The sequence below is a fragment of the Bacillus rossius genome, chromosome 1 (assembly GCF_032445375.1).
Source record: "Bacillus rossius redtenbacheri isolate Brsri chromosome 1, Brsri_v3, whole genome shotgun sequence".
NCBI lineage: Eukaryota > Metazoa > Arthropoda > Insecta > Phasmatodea > Bacillidae > Bacillus > Bacillus rossius.
The window spans coordinates 199,763,833-199,777,282 of record NC_086330.1 but is presented as its reverse complement, the minus strand read 5'-3'; the positions used below and the strand labels follow the sequence as shown (position 1 = coordinate 199,777,282).

The 13,450-nt window shown below is 36.3% G+C and overlaps 1 protein-coding gene across 3 annotated transcripts in view; it reads left to right on the top strand.

The window, feature by feature from the left end:
* The window catches only part of LOC134527233 (glutamine synthetase 2 cytoplasmic), a 617,039-nt gene that overhangs the window by 372,427 nt on the left and 231,162 nt on the right, over positions 1-13,450 (top strand). Inside the window, exon 7 of one of the 3 annotated variants that reach the window (XM_063359726.1) lies at positions 28-2,275. The exons of the other annotated variants lie outside the window; for them this stretch is intronic. Within the exon in view, the coding sequence (XP_063215796.1) occupies positions 28-110 (83 nt within the window). The 3' untranslated portion in view covers positions 111-2,275. Of the gene's footprint in view, positions 1-27; positions 2,276-13,450 lie in introns of those variants that run through there. 3 annotated transcript variants of the gene reach the window in all.

The following is a 13,450-nucleotide window of genomic DNA, read 5'->3' as shown; positions in this document are numbered from 1 at the left end:
ATATTTATTAATTGGTTTTACTTGCAGTTAATTTACTCCATGAGAACTCACAATGGCAAGTTCGGAGGAACAAACAGACTGGAACAAGTTCTTGTACTACTGTCAAATAGACATGGGTAATCTGCTTGTTTGCCCTGCATTGTCTAGGACAGTAGGAGCCGGCTATGTAAGTCTTGCTGAAAATTCTTTGACGCTAAATGTGCTTGAGAAGATACCCGAAGACATTGTGAGGATAATGGACAGTGAATCATTTTTTGGAAACTCTGCAATCCAAACAAGTAAAATTTCTCAATAAATGTCTTTCGAAGTATAAAATTTTTTTTTACCAGATCAGGAAAATTAGCTCTGAAGTGGAAAACAAATTATTGGTCGATAAGTCAAGTAGCCCAAGCCATTCATGGGCTACAGGCTCTACAATCATTACATTTCTTTTCTGCGAAAACCTGCAACTTATAAGGAAACCCTGAATGCTGTCGAAACTCTTAAGATTGAAAAGCTTATTCGAGATGGAGCAGCCAGTCTTGAACAACAGGATTATTAGTCAAAATGGCCGCAGGAGACTTGGTGGCTGAGGAATCCATATAACAAGAATCGTCTAACAAATTCTTACACCCAAGTTAGAGCCTGTGAAAGGAAATCGAAAAGAGTATGAAAGTGAACCAGATTTCGTAGATCTTGCATTTACTGAGCTTGTGATGTACATAGTCAACCTCTGAAGAAGTTTTCAAGTTGTTGGAATTAATAAAGATGATCAATGATAGATACAACTTCAGGGAGATAAAGCATTATCTATTTCATTGCATAGCCTGCAAGAGAAGTAGTTAAAATTCTTTCCTGGTCTTCAGTCTTAAATAGATCCACTTAAGGCTATAGTACCTGCCAGCAAGTCTGTAATATGCGCGGCTACAATATTCTAGGCGCGACTGTACTGTCCGTAATGCCTTCCCTTCCCCCCCCCCCCCCCCCCACACACACACACACACACACACACATTCTCTCTCACCCAGGAGGACTACCTGCCAAATTTCCAGGAACTGAGGGTACGCCATAACTTACTCGACAAGGAGTCCGTAGCCTCGCATTCACGATTCTACTGCAGATTTCATCTGAATCACAGCACCGCGCAGGACAGTCACCTTATATATCGCCCATCAAATCACCACTGATCGAAATTCAAACGAACAACACTAAAAATACATACATTTTCTAATCCTAAACGACAATTAATTATAAATGTTAAATAGTACTCATTTATACCGAGAAGGATCGTGATCAAAATAAAAAGAGATACAGCAAACATGTGATACTTTGAGTTCGGCAGTCCCACAAGTCAGTATACTTTATCACTTATCACTCCCGAACTCGCTGCAAATTTTCACTAAATCTCGTTCAGTATGAAAGGATTGAGCAGGTGCCTAAAGAAAAAAAAGGTAAAAAAATTATCACAATAAAATTGGTCACCCTTGTGGGGGCGCGTCGTTTTGCCTAAAATCGTTTTGCCCAATCGTGTTTCCCCACCTTCGTTTTGCCTAAAATTCGTTTTGCCTAAAGTCGTTTTGCCTAAAGTTGTAGCCGCACCTACTGGGATACAACTGAAAATCAACAAAAACAACAAGGGGTCGTTCCAGTACGACCCACGACAGTGGTGCGCTCATGCTGCAAGAAATGAAGTCAAAAATGCGAAATAACAAGCAAGGCAATTTATTAGTAACAAATAACAAATATAGCATACAATGCATATAATATGTCGTTTCCCGCGGGAATATAAGTTAAAACAATGTTGCGATAAATGTGGCCAGCTGACGATGCGTTTAACGTAGCATAATCATATGGGCCGCTAGGCAGCAACAAGAAAGAAAGAAAGAAATTACACTTACAATTACATACAATTACTATTACCGTTACGACGCGGCTTGACAATAAGTGTCCAAAGCCATCATGGTGTGCCCATATACAACCGCAGAAAAACACTGTTACATAAGCTACTGGTAGTACTCGGCGTGAGCAAACGAAACTAAAGCAAAGAATTAAATTAAGCAATGACCTGAAGGGTCCAAGATGACTTACAAACATTACTAAACATGGCAAAAATCCAAAAGTTAAAGCGCGGCCACAACGCGCAAGCAAGAATAAGGGAACATACTAATTACTGAAAATTACAGAAGTTAAGTTTCACAGCCGAGTACATACCAACGCGACGCCAGCCCCAAGTGACAGCCTTCGAGTCGGACGACCGATAGACTGCGGCAAATAGCTTGGGTGCCGAGGTTATATAGGCCGGGAACAATACACGGCCGAGTGCGCTGGTGGCGCGGCGGGGAAGGGGAAGTTGGCGAGGAAGGGGAAAGGAGGAGGGGGAGGGGAAAGGAGGGGAAGGAACGCTAAGCAGTGCCCGCACTGCTTCAAGTTAGTTTGCCTAAAGTCGTATTGCCTTAAATCGTTTTGCCTAAAGTCATTTTGCCTAAAGTCATTTTGCCTAAAGTCATTTTGCCTAAAGTCATTTTGCCTATAGTCATTTTGACTATAGTCATTTTGCCTATAGTCATTTTGCCTATAGTCATTTTGCCTATAGTCATTTTGCCTATAGTCATTTTGCCTATAGTCATTTTGCCTATAGTCATTTTGCCTATAGTCATTTTGCCTATAGTCATTTTGCCTATAGTCATTTTGTCTATAGTCATTTTGCCTATAGTCATTTTGCCTATAGTCATTTTGCCTAAAGTCGTTTTGCCTAAAATCGTACTGCCTAAAGTCGTTTTGCCTAATGTCATTTCGCCTAATGTCATTTCGCCTAAAGTTTTTGACGTGACAACGTCTAATAAATCGATGAACGCCGGCTGCACGCACGAAAAAGTGTCCCACTACGGATGTGTTCTGTTTGCTCATTGCACGCATGCGTGGCATCTCTCTTCATGCTCATTGCACGCATGCGTGGCATCTCTCTTCATGCTCATTGTACGCATGCGTGGCATCTCTCTTCCACTCGATTGGAACAACCATCGATTTGACTTTTCAATCATATTTTCGTTGTTTGAATTATTAATATTATGTAATTTAACGATCGTCCACCGATTTTCAGCACAATCGGTAATTCGGTACGGTTATTTAAAAGTAATGTTGAAAATTCAAATACGTTTTGAACCAACAATGGTGTTTTACAGTTACACATAATAATTCAAATTACACCCGGGATCTTTTGCACAATGTTTTAAAAAAATATTGTAACACATTATAAATAAGTTTGGTGTATTTGGGATTCGTATTTGTTTTAAAATCGTGTTAATATGTTACCCCTACCGTGAACAAAGTTTTTATAAATATATATATATATAACATTTGAAACTACATTACTTGCGTGTGGTTAGCGTACCTAACTCTTAAACTAAAGGTTGTCGGTTCGAAACCCGGCAGCTACAAATTTTTTTTGTACTTGTAAAACTAAATATGGCGCACGCAACATTTCAAAAGTAATAAATATATTTGAATTAATGAATGCAAATAAAAGTAAATTTATTAATTCAATTGCACATTTCATTTCACTCCTTTGTATCCATACAAAATAGTGATAATTCAATAAAAATGATTCAATTTTATTCATAAAAGTATGCAGAGGTAGATTTTATCATGCAAAAGATTGATAAATTAAAAAAAAAATTCTGCCTCAAAGAATATAATATTTTTAATGCCTAAATGGTTTGGTTGCAAAAACCTATTACGGCTCAGTCTCAGGCCGAATATATTTCCTTTTCTTCTGGATCAATCATTTCATCAATGTTTTGTTATGACGTCACGTTAAACTATCGTCCGTAAACCGACTTTACAGACAACCAATTTTTTTACCTAAAGTTTTAGCACTTCGCTTTCTTTAACATACAGTTAACTTGCCGAGCAGTCGTTTTGCCTAAAATCGTTTTGCCTAAAGTAATTTTGCCTAAAAGTATTTTAGTATATTCTTGCACCATATAGTGTGTGTAAATACATTCCAGCCACTTTTAACTCTATTCGTGGATTCTGGAACTACTGCCGAAACATTGTGAGAGGTTCGACATTCTGCCACATGAGTGGAGGTGGTTCAGTATCGCCTGCATCTTTCAAGGAGGAAGGGTAGTTCATTTTCGAGACAAATAGTGTGTCGCTCACCATTACTATATATCGTCTTTTAAGGTGGCTCTCTTCTTAAATATTTGAGCGCAGTTTTCCCATCTACGCAATGCATTCAATGCTGCGGAACGCACCACGGCTATACTAATTACTCGCAAACAGGATCTTTAACAGTGGAGTATAATTACATGATAAAAGACAAATGATAAATCTACTAATTTCATGTTGTACATTTTGAATGCGAATTAAGTAAACTGAGTAACCAGGTTCTGAATATGCGCTTTTTCGCCATTTTCACAATTTTTTTTTCTATGTAAATATATTATACGGAAAATGTAAAACATGACAATTTTCACCTTTCGTGGAAAAAAAATCGTATTACCAAAACATTTATTTACGGAGGCACGCGTATACGCTTTACTAGGGAAGGCCTTTACGTATAAATTATTACTGTTTTTGAAGGAATATTATACACTCCTGCGCTATTATTTATAACTTAGGGTAGATACTACGACAGTTTAATCATACTAAAACTGTTAATATTTTTGGAGTCCTAGAAGTATATTTCGTGGTTTAATATTTCCAGAGCAAAAGTTTAAATTGAATTTCCTGTATGACGTATTTATATGCATATCATTTCTATAGCCGAGTAATATGAAATAAATACTTTGAAATCAAAGAAAAGAAAGCGATAGGGTTAGTGAACGAAATGGAAACTTGTTAAATAAAACATGTTGTTCGGAAACTTAACATTTCATGGAATTATTATCATTTTATATCCACAAGGAGTTGTTTGTGGTAATGTTGTTGCCTTTGTATCGCTGTGACGCCTTTACGTTGAACTTCCCCTTCTCAAGATACTGCAAGCCTATAACATTTTGGTTTAGTAATTTTTATGAACATAATCTGAAGACGAGTTTATATATAACACAAACGTGTACGTTTAAGCTTACTTATGTTATGTATGTTTGCTATAATCAATAAATTTTTATTGCGTTAGCAACTTGACTTCACCTAAGCCACTGACAAAACCTGATATCTGTTTCAGAAACGGAATAACCCTTATTAGCCTACTTTACTCTAAGAAAAGTAGTATAAACTAATATATCGTCTTTAGTCACGCCGGATATCTGTATGTATATTTATATTAAAATATTTGTAAAATTTTGATAATCGCTAGAAAATACGCCTACGTTTAACCAAATGCTATGCAGATCAATACCGGGCATTATGTTTTTTACGTTAGTAAAGTGAGTGGAACCACCGCTACTAGCACTCACTACCTCTTGGTTGCTGGATGCAATATAATTCGAAATTATGCTTTGTTATAGCACTTTAGAGATTTTTAATCGCGTTTTTCAGGTACTTTTGATCATTTAAAGTCCAAATAAGGCTAGAATAATGGTAATTAATTATCTTTCTTTTGTGTTAAAAGTAAATTCACAGTTATTTTAGTACCCATTTTCTGAATTCAACTCTCGACTTTTCAGTGTAAACGAATACGGCGAAACACCTAACTTCATCCACATCCCGCTAGGATCGCTGGTCAAAGTAGTTTCCGCTACTCTTGCCGAATTTCCGGTACTGATCTGTATTGTATTTGGTTTACCTCATTCGGCAATGAAACGTATGATTTTATGATATGTAGTTTTTAATGATTTATAACCTAATTTCACATAATTTTTTATTTTTAATTTAACCGGATTTTTTTTTTTACTTCTGTAATTTGTTTACTCTATGTGATTTAAGTATGCCTGGGTTCCAGGTACTAAGCAATTTAAAGTAACGATGATGTACTTTTACAGTATTTTTTTATTAAATAATTTGTTCCATGCAATCCCTGTTTTCACACCTTTACAATGATAGCGTAGTACGCCATCTTGGTTGTAATATGGAGCGAAATAAGTAGGCCGCGTAGCGTGGCGACTGAAGCATTTTATTGTGAAATTTAAGTAACTTGAGTACCTACTAGGAATGCATATCGTCCCAGAACAGTTTTCAGAGATGTGAAGCTACATTGTGTAGTAAAAGAAAGTAGTTTTGAAATGGTAATCTATAAATTTATTTTAAGAGAATATATGTGGTTAACAACTTTTAATTATTGTAGAAGCTTGCCTGAAGAGAATCTACGGTGATTTATTTAAGAGAATTTAATTTCGGTTTGTATCGGATTCATAATTGAGAATATTTTCAATTTAATGAGTGGAGGTTGTATTTGTTTTGCTATGATATTGATGATCCTACCAAGTCACAAAAGCTCTGATAGTGATGAGAAGAATTAATTGGTTTAACCTAGCCCCGGAGCAAAATTATAGTCGACTTTATTTTGATTTAAAAAGCTGAGATGTTTATATTACTTCTATAATTACGTCACAGATTTTTAATTCTGTTAATTGCTATAATACCTGTAAACCTGGTGACGCGATCAAAACTGTGCTATGTTCAAATTTGCAAAGATGGAACATTTTAATTGAAATATTATTAAAAAAACTGAATTGGCTGGCCTACAATTCGTAGTATAATGGAATTGTGTAAAATTTGTTGGTTTGTGAATATATCTTGCCATTATAGCAGAGTTGTGTAAGCATTCAGTCATCTGCGTAAGAACCTGCAACGATACAGTTCTCTCACATTCTCAGTTCAGTTCCAAATTCTCACAGGTACAATTATTTCACACTATTTCACACTATAATATCAACACTTGGAAGAATTCAAGTGGCTTAAAAACTCTGTATCTGAAGTTCCAGGAAGTAACATATCCTGGTCAGCATTTCACGCATCAACTGGAAACCAACAAATCTGTAAATCTTCTGTAGGATTGCTCCCACTATTTCATGACAACTCAAAAACAGTAGCAATTATTATTCATGACATGGGCATTATTCAACAGATTAGAAATTTTCTACAGCCAGGTCAGGGTGTTGTAATTGCTATGGATCAGCCATTATTTGCTCTTGCTAAGACTAATTAGTGGACATGGCCCAAAAAATACGGAGACGAAGTATTTTTCATTATGTTTGGTTCACTAGATATCGAACAAGATATTCTAAAAGTTTTTGGAAAGTAGATGGGAGTGGGTGGACTCAAATGTTGACTAGTGCTGGAGTAGCGAAACATGAACTGCACAATCGTTCATAAAGGTGTCAAACATTGCTAAAACAAGATTAGCACATCAGGAAAGTGCTGCTGCATTATATCAACTGATGAATCATGCATACAAGAAACAAAATAATTTAAGCAGTGAAAAAAAATGTGAGAGAAAAACATTTAGCGCATGGATAAGTGAAAAAAAAAAAACCTCCACTCCTATGTTCAAGTTCTGGAATACTGTGCTAAAGATAGAACTTTTAATGTTAATATTTGTGAGATCGCACCATTCAGCAAACTTCACAGATTATGTCGACTCTTTGAAAGAGTTAACACCATGTTTTTTTGCAATGGATCATTATAGTTATACTATATTATAATTAAATTTTCTTGAGCGACAGTGTGATCGTGTGTGTGCCTGCCTGTGACTTGCTATTACAAATGCGTTTGACACAGCTAACACGTCACAGTTACTTATATTTGAGTAATTACAGATGATATTACGGTGTAGTGTATGTTAAGGGTAAAGTATATTAACTGACTGGCAAAGTATGGTGGTTGGCTGTATTCATGTATGGTTGGTACCAAAACTAATAACATTTAATAATTAAAACAATATCAAAATATTACTATATATTATTCATATTAAATTTTTAACACATAGGTAGGTACAACACTTGAAATGAAAACTCATGATCTGAATTAGTTTACATAGAAAGATTATGTTCAGATTACCCTAACGTTGTACCAGCTTAGAAATAACCTACCAAATACAGATTGCCAGATATAAATGAACTCTGGCCCAGTTTTGATACTACACCGTCATTATTGAATTCTCAATGGTTAAAACTACCGGTACTAGCTCTATTTGTGGTAGATCATGTTCTTCGGCCACTCAAGACTTCTGGGTAGATCGGTGGATGGTCGCAGGAACTTGTAGAAAGGGACGCTGTAAGAGAGTTCTAATCAACTACGACTGCCGTAGGCTACGATTCAGTGACTGGATCGGCGACACAAAATGGTCCTGAAAACGTGGTACAAGGAAAGTTCTCACCACGAGATGACAGGAATCATATGTAGAAGTCGCGATGCTGGAAGCACTCACGAAACGCCTCGTATGTCGTGGTAAGGCGTATACCCTGTATTCTGAGGTAGATGAACTCAGAATTCTCCTATCTGAATACTCTGCTAACACTATAGTATCTAACTATCGTAGCTGACCCGAACTTCTTGTTTCCATTGTGGGCACCAGTTTTTTGGCGACACATCGCAACGGAAACGTCTTCTATCGAACATGGCCTCGTGGAATTCCTTCTATTCCTTTTCTTTTCAACTTCATCTTCCCAGGATTGTTGTAGCAACCAGCGAGCTCGCAACTAGCAGGAAGAATACTAAGCAGTGGTAGTAAAAATCAAAGGTACTGTAATTAAACCTGTGTTTAACTCATGTAAAGCTTGCAGAAAAAGGAATAGGCGTCCCAAAGAATAATAAATGAAGACAATAAGTTATTAAACTGCTGGAATTTCCAAAGACTAAACCTACTGGCTTGCCTTAGCTATCCCTATTAGTGTGATTGCTGGTACAACTTATAATACAAATGCATTATAAATATAATTAATTTACAATAAACATGAAATGGTGAAATCAACCTGTAAACGGGTGACTGTTTACAGAGCCGCCCCAAAAGGTTGTTATGACTAATTAATCCTTAATTATCATAATGAGCTTTTAACTTAATAACAAAGAGAACTGATAAAATTGTATCCCTCTCATGCAATCACAGTGTTGTCGTGTAACAAAGTCTTTCCAAGTCCATGTGATACTCATAGTGCATGTGATAGAAATACAATAAGTTAATAATATCACTCCAACAAAACATAACACAAATCACATACGTACATAAAATACTGACCTATGCATGAAAATTATGCATGACGTTAAGGTATGACATATTATGTACAATAGAAGAAAGAATAAAATTAACAAACATTTCATACACTCAATTACAATGATCAGTCGATTCTCTTATTCGAAATGTTCAATGTCTTTTTGGACTAATTGAAATCTTGATTTACAATAGTGAGTAGATATATGAATTAACTTGAACATGTATGAAGAAACATATTAGTGTTGGACGAAGTCACTTGGGCTTCAAAGAAAAATATCTTCTCGTGTTCGAGTTCAGATAGCAATATATGAATCTACGATGTAGGTTCGTTTCACTTTCGAATCTTCGTCGTTCGGGTGTCTAATGTCACTCATCGCCGTACAGTTACTCGAAGAATCACTTCACCATTTAAAGTGTCATTCAGTTTCTCTTATTCGATGTACTGGCTTAGGTTACTTACTAATCTGTATCCCTAATATACCTAATCACAGGTGGGTACAACGTAACATTGATTCAAGTGTGAAACTGTAATGAAAAATTGGCAAACAACATTCTGTGGGCTAGTAATGTGTGTTAACAAAGTAAGGTAATATATTTCAGACAACTTCTGATAAATGTGTATGTCAAGGGGTTGGTGCGGATATAGATAGACTTAGAATTATACATATACTAGATAATGCCCGGCATGCGTTGCAATGCCTCAATCAATTTTTTTTGTAATTTTTTAAACGTATACTAAGCATCTCTCTTCATCTCTCTAATTCTCTATCTCTCTATGTATATCTCTATAACTCTCTCTATCTTTCTATTTATATCTCTATCTCTCTATATATCTTTCTAGCGGACCCGACAGACATTGTCCTGCCCAAATGTACTTTTTGTGAGATATGGATATGGCGGTAAGTATTTCTACGCTGGACATTTTGTATCTTCTCATTATGCCCTTCTCTTGGGCACGCCACTGCCGTTACCAAAAACCTTTCCCATGGTTACGCAGAAGGCAACAACAATGCAAAAGCCCGTTGCCATGGAGGCTAATTATCAACAATGCTTAGTTTTTTTGCTTTTAAAGCGTGTTTTTTTTTTAGTTTTTCTTAACTCAGAATCGAGATAAAATATCCAATTGTGAATCTAAACCATCCTCGAATCCCCGTGAACTCACACACAAAATTTCATCAAAATCGCGTACAAACAGACAGACAGTAAAAGTACTGTTTTATTATAGTAAGATAGATAGATTATTCTTACATGTTCGCATCCATACAGTATATGAAAAATCAGCATGCATAGCCCCACACCTATAACTATACGTATCTGCTGCCCACGACTTTTTCCGCATGGAATTTTGTATTATCTTGCACCATTTAGAAATTTAAACATTATAACATAACAGTTGATACAGTTGTAGTAGTTTTCTTATGTTCAAAAATGATAATTTTTCTCACCTCTATTTCAGTCTTTGCAATAAAAATATGTTACTACCTAAATTTTGAGTAAATATGTTTCTACTTTCAAATGTAATGACGGGAAGACACTTCATAAAATGTCTTTGTAAACCACATTTACTGTTTTTTCCGTCTTGAGCTAGAATGTAAAGATTGTCTGCATTACTGACCCGCGAGCAAGCTACATACATTTCAGAGAGAGAGAGAGAGTGAGAGAAAGACACCTATTGAATGTCTATCTAACTAATTTTTTTATGAGAGCATATTTTCATTAAATAAATCATGAAGTCATTCAACAAAAAACCCGTTTATTTAACTAAGCGGACGGGTTCGCTCCAAGGAGAAAATTGACGCGGCGAGACCTCGTGGACATAGAGAAATGACACACACTCACTATTTATGTGGCTATGAAACATGATTTTTTTCTGCAATTTAAAATGTAATATACAAAAAGGGTATTGAAAATTTAAACAAATATGGCGACACTATAAACTGTCAGGATCTTTATTTTTTTTTTACTCTCTACTTAGTTCCTTACAATAGCAAAACTTAATGGCTTCTAATAATGCGTTGCAATTTTTGCTTTTAAAGCGTGTTTTTTTAGTTTTTCTTAACTCAGAATCGAGATAAAATATCCAATTGTGAATCTAAACCATTCTCACTATTTGTGTGGCTATGAAAAATGATTTTTTTCTGCAATTTAAATTGTAATATACAAAAAGGGTATTGAAAATTGAAACAAATATGGCGACACTATAAACTGTCAGGATCTTTATTTTTTTTCTTACTCTCTACTTAGTTCCTTACAATAGCAAAACTTAATGGCTTCTAATAATACGTTGCAATTTTTGCTTTTAAAGCGTGTTTTTTTTTTTTTAGTTTTTCTTAACTCAGAATCGAGATAAAATATCCAATTTTGAATCAAAACCATCCTCGAATCCCCGTGAACTCACACACAAAATTTCATCAAAATCGGTCCAGCCGTCTAGGAGCAGTTCAGTGACATACACACGCACACAAGAAATATATATATAAAGATGTTAGAACTTTATGTGCAAAGAAAAGAAAATCGAAGTAAGTATATACGAATGGCGACGTTGAAGGACAAGTGTTAAAGCATATGTGCTGTTATGAGTCAACTGCAGATAGTGTAATACTGTATCAGCCTTAATCTCAAGGATTGTAACAATGACGCGCCGCGCTGAGTCAAACAACAGTTACTTCTTTCGACGTAAAACATCTCAGGACCTATTCTTCCAAGTAGCTCGGATGATTTCTCTTCGTAGCTCCGGCGCTTCCATGACGTAGACTAATAGCAGAAAATGGCGAAAATTTAAATCCTTCAAAAAATTTTCCAAATTAATTTTAAAACATGTGGTATCGCTCAAGCTTGCGCATCGACTAAGAACATTCATACCTCAATTCTATGATGAAGCAAATCACACACCACAGCATGGGTGTGACAAAAAAAATATATCGACAAAAACAATCACAATGTTTACACTGGCGCTCCAGCTTACTGGAATCAAATCGTCGATACGTGCTCTGCGCACTTACATAATTCACAGGTATCACCTCCCGTGAACAATAAAATAGTTAGCCATAGGATGCGGAATCGTTTTATTGTTGCAACATCATATAATCTACTCTTCAAGGTAGAGTACGTCTCGTTAAAATTATGCCAAACAATGTTACTGCTGTAAGTACTGTCTACTGGATGCTCGGAATATTCAAATCAACTCAAAACATCATATGCGTACTGACGTCCTTAGTTTTGGAGATGCTTATACAACCGCAGCTGCGTCAAATTGAAACGTCCCACGATTCTCTCGCTGTCTTTCTTCCGGAGTTTATACCAGTTCTCGTTGATTTGCTCGCACACAACATATGGTCCTTCGTATAATAGGAATAACTTATTTGTTACGTTCTCCCATAACTTACTGATAGGGTTGGTCCTTAGTAATACGAGGTCTCCTTTATTTAATTTTGTAATTCTCTTCTTTCTCTGGTGTTTGAGACGTTTTTCCGCGGCTAAATGTAGCCTAATTCTAACTAATTCTTCTATCTGTGCTCTTGACTCGGCACTCAATTCTCTCGGTTTTTCGTCGTGTGTGTTTCGTCGTATAGTCGGTATCATGAATGCGGGTATGGCCTCCTAACGTTGAGCAGTTAGGATTTCATGTGGGGTTAATCCCGTCGAACTGTGTATTGTGTGGTTGCGTACATTCAACAAACGGAATATAATTTAGCCAACTTTGCTGAGCATTGTGACAGTAGGCTCTGAGCATGTTCCCTAGGTTCCTCATCTGTCGTTCCACAGGGTTGCTTTGTGGGTGACGTATAGACGTGGTGGTAGGTATAATACCTAGTTTGTGTATACCTTGCTGCCAAGTATTACTTGTGAACTGAGATCCTTGGTCAGACAAAATGCGATCTGGTTTCCCAACAGTTGAAATGAATAGTTTCATTTTTGCTAAGACAATTTCAGCTTTAGGGTGCACGATAGCATAGAGCTTCGTGTATTTAGAGAAGATTTCCATAATGACAATTACATGTTTTACCCCCGCTTTCGAGGTGGGCAACGGTCCGAATAGATCGATTGACACTAGATGCAGAGGCTTCTCCGGTAAGATAGCTTGGAAAATTCCTTCCATACTCGCATTCGAGTGTTTCGACTTTTGACATAAGTCGCAGCTAGATACGATTTTTCTAATAGCTTTCTCCATGTTAATAAAATAGACTTGTCTTCTCAAAGCTTCGTACAATTTGCTTGACCCTATGTGTCCTAGTGACTCGTGAAGTTCTTGAATCATGTTATTCTACATACTACGGGGTATGACTGGCTTCCACTGGTCTTCCATAGGTGACTTAGGCTTATTATTTCGGTACAAGATGTCTTCGTCAGAAGTACTGTATAGTAAATGAATTT